Source organism: Limulus polyphemus, unplaced genomic scaffold, assembly GCF_000517525.1.
Source record: "Limulus polyphemus unplaced genomic scaffold, Limulus_polyphemus-2.1.2 Scaffold256, whole genome shotgun sequence".
Classification (NCBI taxonomy): Eukaryota; Metazoa; Arthropoda; class Merostomata; order Xiphosura; family Limulidae; genus Limulus; species Limulus polyphemus.
In genome coordinates this window covers 205,476-218,141 of record NW_013665866.1, presented here as the reverse complement: position 1 = coordinate 218,141, position 12,666 = coordinate 205,476, and the positions used below count along the sequence as shown (strand labels likewise).

Sequence of the window (12,666 nt, the reverse complement as noted above, 5' to 3'; positions counted from 1 at the left end):
GGTGTTCTGTATGTTTTCTGGAAGCAAAATTATCTTTCTTTCTTTCTCATGAAAATTTAGTTTAAAATATTTCATTTATATAGAGTTAGGCTATGACTATTACTCTTTGATTTAACATTTCTTCTTCCAACCAAACTAACTGTAGTTAATAGAGCTTGCACAAAATACAGTCTGTTGTGACGCGTTTGACCTATTACAAATCCTAGATTCTGAGATGAATTAGAGATAGTTCCGAAATCTACAGTTGTATATCTTTGTTACAACAATCAAATTTCCTTGTAAGGAATAGTTTGCAGTTTACGACTTGTTAGAACAATCACATCATAAACAAACACATATTTAATTTTCGAAACAAATTGCAGCATAAAAGCATTGTCACAATAATTATGAGACTAAACTAAAAGACATATAACGAAATACCAATATCTATTTTGTATAGGCGAAACCTGCAAATACATAAGAAACGGAGATTTTGTTAGGTTCGTACTTTAAACCGGAAATATACAATTTTATGTTACGTGAACACGTATAAACGTTGTGTTAACGAAATGTTGACATTTTTTCGTAATACTTCAATTTATGTATTTTTTCGTAATAAAAGAACCAGCTTGTATTTTTTAACGTCTTCCTCCTGGCACTTCAGTTTTACTTTGAGCTCTCTTTTGAGAAAGGAAACGTCCCCAAAATTTGATCTTCTTAGCGTCTATCGGTTTTCACGTGAACTTCACAATTTGCAAATTGTACATTTTACAGACTAGTTCACACAACAAAATCCTATACCATAATGTTATTTTATTTGTTAATCACGTTCGAAGAAGGCCCATCTTTGATAATGTTGCTGTTTGTTATAATATTTGCGATTATTTTGTTTCCTGTGACTTCGAGGTCGCTTAGGGCATTTTCCTGTTAAATAATTGTACTGTCCAAACTCGCAATCAGGAATGTGGCACTTTTGAGCTCGAACACACCTGCGACATAGAAAAAAGATAAAATATCGTTTGAAAAAAATATAAAGCTAAAAAGCCTAATCTGCATTAAAACCAAATATTCTATCTTCTTACTGTAATAAAAAATTTAAGAATTCTGTTCAACCACTTCACCCCGTATATTCGAGAGAAGTTTTTATTAATGGTAACTTTATCGCCACGTGTGGCGCTAATTTAACTGATTCATTCAAAACTTAGTTATGCATAGAATTTAAGCAACGTATAAAATACCATAAAGGCACTTATCCTGATCATCTCCAGAATCAATATATTCTTTGAGCAACACTATTGCCGACTAATTCCTTAAAAATCCCTTTTCACACGAGCGCAACAGGTTGTTGAGCAAATAGGTTTTAACAGGAGTTGTTCTGTTAGTCAGAAGAGCTACAGAAGAATATATGTTTCGACATTCACATGTAATATATAGCATAGATAATGTATCTTACTGCCTTAAAATCTTTAAATCTTGCTGTTGCCAAATTATAATAAAAATGTCACGTAAAACATCCCTTCACAATAATTAAAAAAAACTTGCATGACCGTAGTTGCAGTTATTGAAATCTTAATAGACGATTCAGAAACAGGCTATTGAATTTAAAAACACATTCATTTGTGGAGAACATAATTAACTTGTATCGCGAAAAGTGTAAAAAAATTGTCCTTTTATTTAATCTACATGATTTTGGAAATTTCATAAGAATGAAGGTTTATGTTGGACATTTCTAATTAATAAAGAAATTAAAACTTTCAGGGGAATGAGCTTTGGCCATGTGAAATTAATATTTTAAGCTCCAAATATAATTACCTTTTTTCAATATCTGATAATGGGTCTCGACCCCTTTTTATCCGCAGACACGGTTTATGATGATCAAAACAGTCGCAACTACATCGTCCATCCGGGTATTCTCGTCTGTAAAATGGCAAGGGGCATTCTCGACACCTAGTGTAGAAAAAAAAAGAACATTTTGGATTTTAGTACAAATTATCTGAAACAAATGTTCGACAAGACTACTTGTTGGTTCTATTATCCAGTTTTATATTTATAAGCAATTTTTTTTATGGAAAGCGCCTATAATAGAATTATAAAGAACGATTTTAATTATGTTGGGAATAAGTTGATTTTATATCTACTGATTTTATTTTTCTAATAGTAACTGAAACTAATTTCTTTCGCAATGATGAAAAATAAATATGTTGAAAAAAACTATTAGACTTACTGATATCCGTCACTTTTAAAGAAGGATAAGCAAATATTTCAGAGGTATCTCATTGTATACCAATACATGAACAGTATAAACCTATTGTGATTGGCATTGAAAACCTAGTACGCTCAATCTTACTTTATGCGGCCCGGCATGGCCAGGTGGTTAGGGCGCTCGACTCGCAATCTGCGGGTCGCGGGTTCGAATCCCCGTCACACCAAACATGCTCGCCCTTTCTGCCGTGGGGCAATATATAGTGACGGTCAATCCCACTATTCATTGGTAAAAGAGTAGCCCAAGAGTTGTCGGTGGGTGGTGATGACTAGTTGCCTTCCCTCTAGTCTTACACTGCTAAATTACGGACGGCTAGCGCAGATAGCCCTCGTGTAGGTTTTCGCGAAATTCAAACAAACAAACTAGAATAGTATATTGAATGCAGGTAGAATCCTTCCTGGTATCGTTCACGAATCTTGGCATAACTACCTAGTATACAGGATCTTTATAGTAGGTGTTTTATCCACTCAGGATCATCCTGAATCCTGTGCGTAAACTCCAGCACGATTAGTCTTCCACCGGTAATTTGTTTTCTTGTCTATCTTCCAAATTTCATATTTTAATGAAAGAATGCTTCCTCATGACACTTGTGTGATGAAAACCAACGCGACAGTCGAAGAGTTTTAGCATCCACAGAAACACACTATATGTATTGTTACTTTCTTTAAGAACGATTTTTTGATACATACAAGAATAACCAATAACGAAATCTGAACCTTGGGACCAAGCAAGAACAAAGACTAATAAAAAATGTAAAAAAAAAAAACCCTTCTCATAAATTATATACAACATGACATTTACGATGAACAACAACATTAACCGCGTAAAATGAGCCAAAAGCTGGTAATGCCTTCACGTGCGGGCGTTGAACAGTTAAAGAACTAAATAAACAAGTGGTCTACATGAGTAGCTCAGGTTTCTGAACTTTCTAGACTAAATTAAATCACACCAGAAAGTACCATTGGAATGGCTGTGTATGTAAATTATTTAAATTCCTATGAAAGAGTATTTTTTTAATTATATTAGGAAATCAAAGAAAATGGTAGCAACACGACATATTGAAATACAAAGAAAATATTACTGTATTTGTTTAATGTCACATATTTGTGTTCTGATTTGATACCCTCAAGAAATATATATCAGTCAAGTCGGAAAAAAAATATAATCTGTCTCTGATAATTACCATAACGAAATAGTGAAAGAAATTTAAGGAGGTGAAAGGGCGTGAGAATTTTGCATGAAATATCAAAAAGAATGTTAGTACCAGGGGGAGTTCTTAGGCATTTTTCTCTGAGCAACTCCTGGCTTCTATCCAGTCAATTAATCCAAAAGTTATGCATTCTGTGCTACACGTGTGTCAGTTGCTCAAACCAACCATGCGGTTACACGCGCAACGTCGATAAGATGTGGAAGAGGACATTACATGCCTGAACTATAATATACTAACACAAACCAGCTTTACATAAGCCTACACATAAACACTTTTGTATTTGTACGCTACTGAAACGTTGGTTTTTATAACTTTTTTTTTAATTAACGTCTAATAAACAGTTTACGTTCTCATATTCAATAATTTAGAAGTTATTGCTGGTAACTAACAGAGCCAACTTAACAAAACGCTGTTGAATATTTGAGTGATGAAAACCATAATGTAACGTAATACTAAAACCAAAACATATATCCATCACAAGGCTAGAGAGACTTCTACATTACCTTTTGTTTCAAAATTTAGTAGTGTTGGGGGATTTGGGACGCATTTCATAAAACTCAAAATACAGTTTAATCTCGACTTACTTCGACTCTTCCTGACTAGGAGGATGACGTAAAGGATTGTCGAGAACAGAATGAGATCGCGGTTCAGAAATCTTCTTCTGAAACCGATAAGATTCCGGAGCTGGATGCAATTCCGGGTATTCTCCTACACGTGGCTCCCTGTTGATGGGTTGGCATTCACATTCTGTGTGGTTGATGAAAAGTAATTTTTCCACAGCGTTACTAAGCCCAACATACGTGCCTTCCTTACGAACTTGAAGAGTCTGTACGTAAGTACATTAACATACAATTATAGGACACTTGTAAGTTTTATAAATACAAGAGTTAATGTTATCCCAGACTCTATGTTGGGTTAGCGTGTCCTACCCTAATTAACAAGTTTAACAAACCAACTGGAGAAATGTTACTCAAAGTTACAAAACCTTTTAACGATACATATAAAGTGCAAATGATATCGATTCATGAGTTACTGTTATACAAAAATAACTGGAAACGACATCATTGTTTAGAAGGTTCTATACAATTAACGGGATTAATCCTTTAGCCATGTTATTCGAGCAATTTGGTTACAGACAGTAAATATCTAGAATTGTAGAAGGCTATTTAGGTGAATAGTTCCTGAAATAGAAATAAACTGTTAATTAACTAGCTAATGCACTATAACTTAGAATTTGCAATTGTTGTAAGATTAGTTTTATTGCACCTTTCTAAATGAAGTAACAGTTAAGTAACAATTTTAAACAACCGTTTAAAATAGTTATTAAAATATTTTATTAACCATTATCGTGGTTCATAATACACATAGAAGTGTACAGTTGAGAAAAGTATACGAAATACCTTCCAGTGGTTTTATTTTAAAGATGCGTTTCCAGAAATTGGTGTATGTGAACCGATGGGCATTTTCTATATAACTGTTTCTCTCTCTCTCTCTCTTCATCCCTTCTTTTTGTTCTCATCTCTTGATTCTTAAATTATATTTCTTCTCGATACTTACCCGTTCTTATTCTTTCTATTTCAAGCTTTTTTTTTTATTGCATTAAGGTTCATATTACATAATTAATTAGATATATATCCGTGAACAACGTCCCTATAAAAAAACAAACTAAACAGTACAACATGCATATTCAAACACATGTTACCCTAGACAACTACGCTATGTATTAAACAATGTTTTGTAGGATAAGCTGTATCAAAAGATTTGTGTTTTTCGTGCAGGATCTGAAACTAGAACAAGCTAATAGCTATAATTATTTAAACGGACTGACTCCAGTTAACTAGACATCACGGATAACCGTGGTGTGACTTGTGTAAAATTCTTACAAAAAAAGTGATGTTACGACACTGATTGTTCTTCATATATTTAAACGTTAGAAGGTTGTACCTTATTTAATTATTAGTTCGGCGTGAAAATGTCATTTGCTAAAATTTCATACAGTAACTAATCAGCACATGGGCACAATCAAATCATTTGGTGAATATTAGTGTATTTCACTCCCTCCAAATAAGATGTTATTTAGTTATACAAACAACCAGACAGAATTCAAGTGTAACCGTCGTTTGATTAAAAACAAACATTCTGAAAACATTTCAAATAAAGTTTATATTGTAAGCTTTACTTTTATAATTTATACATTTAGGTTTGCAAGATAACACACATGACTGCAGGTCAACGCTAGATTTACTCATACCTTAAGCAACTAGCGTGGTCATAAAAAGCCAGAGTGAGGGGCAAAAACGCGAGTGCGTCAGAGGTCAAAAAGTCTTGTTTAAAGGTTGTTTTAAAAGATAACTTTAATATGTATGCAACGTAGATGTAGCTTTTTTATATTTTTTTAAATATAATTTTCGAACTCAAGTAATAAAAATATGCCACATCCAAAGAATATTTCAATAGAATTGAAGAAAACAAAGATAGTTGTACGTTTCACAAATATTTCATTTGTTATGGAATATTTATTATAGTTTCGCCAGTAAAGGCTCGTTTTTGTTTTTCTTGATTTTGTAATTATGGAGTTTAACTAAGTCCTGGCGGTTTCATGTATTAATTAAATATCTTAATACTGGTTTCGATTGTAAGTACCCTAACGCTTAATATTTCATTCAACCTTTTCTGAATGGTTTTCTTGTGGTCAGATGAAGTTAGTGAAAAGCTTGTACGAATGCTCCCTACTTATTGTCTCTTAACATTACATTCCTTGCTGTAAAAAAGATTCTAATACCATCGAAACTTTAAAATATCCTCTTTGTATTCAGATGTTATGTGTTGTTTCTTATTAGATTAAGTTTCAATATCACTTTGGTCCTTATGTTTTGGAGACCGTGAGAGACATATTTCGATGCAAGTCGTCGAAATTGAGATTAGTTTTGCCGAGTAGAATGTACGCCCATTTCTTTTCTTTTTCATCGCGGATGTAAGTTTCAAGTGATAACATCTTACTATAAGTTAAACTCTTGTTTATTCTATTCAGTTCTGAGTTAGACTCAATGGGAACGCGGAAAAATTTTGCTATCTATTATTCTTAAAGTAATAAATATCAAGAGGAAATCATCAATAGCCGCGGCTATAATTAGATCTCAAATTTGTCAAGAGATGAGGCTATGAACTAACATTTTGTACTTGAAAAGAAAAAAAAAACTCGGAGCCATTCTTTGAGTCGCTATGCCGCGGCCAAAAATGTTTAAAGGCTTTGTAAAACTGGGTGTACAAGGACTTGTTTGTTCCTATCATCTCTTGTTTTCTATGATATCATTAATGTAACCAAGATCGACACACACTTTTACAGTGAAGTCCATTTATTAACGTAGAATATAATATATTTATTAAATGTTTACAGGTGTATCTTATTTGCAGTGATTGATCTGGTAAATGTCTGATGGCGTCCTCTTCTAAATGGCTCTCCGTGTTTATAGTCCGAATCACAAAACGTCAGTTGAATAAGTAATTAAGTGTACTGTATGCATATCAAAATGTACAAGGTTAGAACTCATCCCTTGCCGTATAGCTGTCTTGGAATAATTGAAATGCAACTTAATGTAAAAATAACCAAATAATTTACTTTGTTAATAAAGTGTTGAAAATTTCCGTATTTAACGATAATATTTTTTCTCTGCACAACTTCAGCATCACTCAAATAGCCATGAGAGGAATATAGCTAACCTTTAGTAGAATACTTTCTAAGATAAACAATGCAACTACGTGTGGGAGCGAAATGTGGATATCTGAGAAAGATGAAATGAATAAGAAAAATTTAAATGCGGGATATCAGTTACTTGTAACACACGAATATAATCCCTACCTTTCTTTAGGCCTGGCATGGCCAGGTGGTTAGGGCGCTCGACTCGCAGTCTGCGGGTTCGAATCCCAGTACCACCAAACATGCTCGCCCTTTCAGCCGTAGGGGCGTTATAATGTGACGGTCAATCCCACTATTCGTTGGTAAAAAAGTAGCCCAAGAGTTGGCAGTGGGTGGTGATGACTAGCTGCCTTCCCTCTAGTCTTACACTGCTAAATTAGGGACGGCTAGCGCAGATGGCCCTCGTGTAGCTTTGCGCGAAATTCAAAAAACAAAAAAAAAAACAACCTTTCTTTCATTCAATTCAAGTTCTGTACAAGACTTCAATAACATCGTATCATTCAGTGCAATACTAACCTTGGAGGGATGACTTGTTAATGAAACCTATTGTTCTTTGTGTTAAAGAAAAATTTTATATGAAAATAAAACAAAAGTATAAAAACTTAGATTTGCTGTTCATAAGTACAGCCATTCTACTAATTATAGTAGTTAAATAACAAACCGCTCGAATAACTTCTGTTATCTTTTAGTTTGGATATAGTGGATCACTAATGAACAAGAGATGAACGCTTATAAGTCACTTAAGTAAAACTGTGTTATTTACTGTTATAAATCTTAACGTATGTAACCTGATCATAGACCTCAATTTATACTCACATAAAAGTACAGAGCAACTTCTTGAACAGCTTTAGGCCCACATTTCACTCCATCATCACAGCATCCAGTCTTTTCTGTACATCGGTGTAAAATGGTACATCTTGGAAGATGTTTCTTGCTGGGGTCCGGATAATAGTCCTTGATGTTCACAACGTGTGGTTCAGGTGTGTGGCAAGTTGCCGTCTGTCTGATTCGGAGAAAGTGCTCGTTGGCTCGTCGAATGTCCTCCAAGTCTAAAAGAAGTACATGTGTTATGTGTGTTTCGACCTACATATCACTAGTTCCTGGATTTCAAGACCAAGTATAGTCTTAACTTAATCAGCTATGCGGGAGTTCTTCTCTTGCAACCTACGAACAAAACTTTAATACTACCTGCTATTATAATCAACGCATCAACCAATGTACTTCAAAACTCAGTAAAATTATCAAACTGCACAAAATCACTGCATGAAATAAATATTTCAAGTGCCAACAACTTTGGTTACAAACTACTGTATTCAGCTTTTTTTTTTTTTTTTTTTTTTTTGTCTTCTTGTGTTTATTTTGCATAGTGGCGTTTAATGTTCCCATATCGAAGTTTACATTTTTGTTTGATTCTTTATCACACAACTTAGTGCAAGTTATCAAGCATTTTATGTGTAAGTGACAGAAGTATGTGTGACTCACCAGTAAAATATCTTAGTTTGCACAAAATAAAACTAGTGTATATGTTTATTAAACAAATACATTATTGTGAAATATTCACTGTGGTGGAGATCGTCAGTTACTTATCACCACCTGACGGTTGTCAGCCATGAAAACTAGAGCATTTTTTCCGACAAGGGTGTGCAAGTCTTAAGATTAATCGTAGTTTTGTCTATATTACACCATGAAGCCACAGCCTGTCATATTCTGTTTACTAAAATATGTCATCAGCCACTCTGTTTTGGGGAGCATCTCCTTTCAAGACACCAAGCTTTTAATGGCAGTATTTGATCGTCAGCTATGTGGAAACTCCTACGCGCTTGAAGAAAAAAGGAATACTGATCTATCTTAAAACTATGAATTTATCAAAATTTTCCAATTTGTAATTTTGAATACCAGTACAAAGAATTTGTTCAGTTCTCCCTTTGGAAAGTATCATGGGTGGGGGTCGTTTTATCTTCCGTTTCACTTGGAAGAAAATGAACTTTTAATCGTCATTATATACAGTAATGCACTGGGAACTGATATTAACAATAAGAAACAAAACCTACATGTTTTGGCACAACAAAATATACTTTTATTAGTTTTTACTGACCCGTGGATAATGGTAACACGATTTCCATCATTAGGGTTTGCAAATACAGTGTTTGCTTAGCCTATATTAAGCTCCAACCGTTATTTAATGGGAAAGGTCATTTTTAAAAACAAGAAGGTCAGGAGACAAGATAAGTAAGGTACGTGTGGAAATTCCGAAGATGGTACATGAAATTAATACTTTTGATGATAATTCAGGAGACAAGGTGAGGAGAGTAGGTAAACAGTAATTAATGGAATACTTACGACCAACAATTATCCCAGTAGGACACGTTGATTGGTTTATCGTTTGTATTTATACACAGATCCGTTTTGTAATTATTCAAGTACTTTAAGTTCAGTGTGCTTTTTTTCTTTTTTTTTACTTTTGGCATACAGTAGTATAATGTGCCTAAAAAAGATATTTTATTAGGAACTGTTAAATAATATTTTTCAAAAAAAGGATGAAAACTTTATTACTCCAGAAAATAATGATTTCTTATTACCCTATGTTTTGCGCCTAACATCTCTCTTAGAAATATTGTATTTGGTATTTTCAACCTTAAAATCACCATAAGCGACACAGCCAGGTCAGATACTCCAAAGTTTAGGTATAACAGTCCTTAATTTTGAACAGCTACAAGAAATATTTCTATAAACTTAAATTAGTCAATTAGAGTTGTTCTTAATCAAATAGTGGGATTGACTGTCGCTTTTATAACGCACCCAATATAAAGTCCGGCATGCTAGCCAATAAGTCATGTCCGGCCATTTTTCAAATAGTGCAAACAATAGCGAATATTGTGTGTTGAGAGATAGAACCATTTAATTTTGAACTTTCACGCGAAGTTGTCCTAGTTAAGTCCGAAAACCACCTACCAGTCAATATTCCTATATATATATATATATATATATATATATAGTCTGCGGAAGCGACCCGAAATGTTGTTTCAAGGCAGTATTGCCGAGCATTAGAACTTTGGCATGTCTTACTCTGCTATGAAACTTTCAGTGATGTCAGATAATTTCAGTCCTTTCTTAAACTACGATTATAAACAACATCCGTATTGGAAATACTTATGGAAACAATTAGTAAAATAGGTATAAAATACAAATATTATAGGATTGCCTCCCCGTCCCTCTACTATACGAAATGAACTTTAGAGTACAGTTAGGTTTTGACACTTTACATACAGTACAAACGGGCGTCATTCAACCAATTAGTCAGTACCCCACCAACATAAAGCCTGTAAAAGAAATCATTATTTTCAGCAGTAGTGTGATGAATGCAGTAGAGAACTCATAACAGAAATGTCATATGACAAACTTACAGAAATCGAAGTTCTAGTTGGTGAAGCTTACGCTATACGACACATTGAGACGAAATTTCATGTGTGAAAATTCTGAAGAGAATACGTGAAATTAATACTTTTTATGATAGAAGCTGTTGAGGTAGAAAACCTAAGATATTCAAAAGTTATAAGTAACTTAATTTATGCTTTTTACGTGAGACACTTTAATCCAAAAGAGATCTTACCAATGGTCTAGCTATAAGTATATATGTGAATACTACCTAAAGAGCGGTAAGGCGCATATTAGCACAAAGTGCCCAGCAATGTATGTGTAGCTGATCAAAATCCTCTCATTTCAACATATAACAAAGCCAAAATCAGACTTAAAAAATAGGGTGAACAAAGATCGAAGTGGGATCTTTACAGATGAATTCAAATTGTTTAGTAAAAATCAACAATAGCATGTTCGATGATAGAGAGGGGAAACTGTATCAAGGTCAACGTACAACATTTACAGTGAAGCATATTATGGTATGAATACAAGTGTGGGTTGTATCTCAGCCATTAGTATTGGAGATCACACAAAATTGAAGGCACCTTGACTGCTGACAGGTACGGTCAGATTCTTATTAATCATGTCATTCCCTCAGGAACACGGCCTGTCGGCAGGAGTAAGCTTCCAGTAAGATAGTTATTTCAAGCATGCAGTAAATCTGGTTAAACAATATTCGAGAGAAAAAAGGCCGATGGGGCACTCGCAACTGTGGCGTGAAATGCAAAGTTACGATGTGAATACTGTCAAAGCTATCCGTGCTTTTATGTAAACTGTGAAGGTTATCCGGCAATCAGACAATTTGACTGAACTGTGGAAAATAATTTACAGAATATTTAGAACAGTATTTTAGTCATATATAGATAAATTTATGGTAACAAAGAGGGTGTTATGGTCGAGAAGAGATCAGACGTGTGTGAAATAACTTTTAAACCGACAAGATTTGTTCTTTGGTGCATAGAATAACAAAACTTTGTACAACTAAACGAACATTAGTTTCTAAGTTAACATGAATAATTATGTTGATAATATCGGGTGATGTAGGAGAGAATCATGGACCTCCAAAGAAAAGTAAACAACAAAATATAGACGAAATGAGAGTAAGAAACTTTCAGTGGTCACACCCCAAGAAACAACAACATGTCACCTTCGAAGATTCAAGACAATGTCAAGAATAGGTATCGATGGTAGCACACTTGCCGTTGGTACAGGAAATGAAAATTTAAATTAAGTTGAAAAGTATAAGGATCAAAACTTTATTTGTATAACACAGGAACTAAATAACAAATGGGAGCATAAATGATGTAAAAGAGGAATTGTTTGCTTTAGAGCAGCGGGCTATCTGCTGTGTTCATAGTGAGGAACTTAACTCCGGATTTTTAGTGCTTTAAGTCTGTAAACTTACCGCTGTCCCACTGGGGAAAGAAGGAGGAATTAAAAATGAAATTGAAAAAGGAATGTAAAGCGTACGAAAATAAATAAATGACTAAACAAAATTTTCGAAATACTGAATGTGAAATGAAAATTGTACAGAAAGAGAATGAATTACTGGGCTACTTAAACTAGAAAGCCGAAACTGAAGAAATAATCGGATTTTCTGTGGAATAAACGAACAAGGAAAAGAAGAAAAATTGTGCAGATAGAAAAAGAAAGGCATTACTCAATGAACTGAACTTTAAAATGAAAAACGCTGAGAAAATAGAAATTGAACGAGCACATAAAATGTGGAAAAAATGAGAGATCACAATGATTGAGATTTGATAATAGACGGAAAATTGTAGATGCTTTTAAAAAGAAAGCAAAACAATTAAAAGAAAATAGTCAAATTCTGCAAATGGGAATTTATTAAGATTGTAGTTATGAGACTAGACTGAAAAAAAAGAATGTGGAGAGAAAATGATTGAACTTAGAAAGGAAATTTGACCTTTCTAAATTATGATAAACTTATTATTAAAGATAAAAGAGGTGAAACTCGGTATATATATATATACATAAATAAAAAATAAGAAATAGTATTAGTGTTACTTAATAGACAAAAGAAGGGAGGAGGAAATTTAACGTTTGGTAGTTTAGTTCATGGCCCGTAAAAGTTTACTTTAC

At 33.7% G+C, this 12,666-nt stretch overlaps 1 protein-coding gene across 1 annotated transcript in view; it reads right to left on the bottom strand.

The window, feature by feature from the left end:
* Positions 1 to 321: 321 nt before the first annotated feature.
* Positions 322 to 12,666, bottom strand: part of LOC106478862 — a 57,343-nt gene continuing 44,998 nt past the window's right edge. Inside the window, exons 3-6 of the mRNA XM_013939436.2 lie at positions 7,966 to 8,198; positions 4,037 to 4,278; positions 1,792 to 1,926; positions 322 to 968 (exon numbers count right to left, since the gene is read on the bottom strand). Coding sequence (XP_013794890.2) covers positions 800 to 968; positions 1,792 to 1,926; positions 4,037 to 4,278; positions 7,966 to 8,198 — 779 coding nt within the window. The 3' untranslated portion in view covers positions 322 to 799. The remainder of the gene's footprint in view (positions 969 to 1,791; positions 1,927 to 4,036; positions 4,279 to 7,965; positions 8,199 to 12,666) is intronic.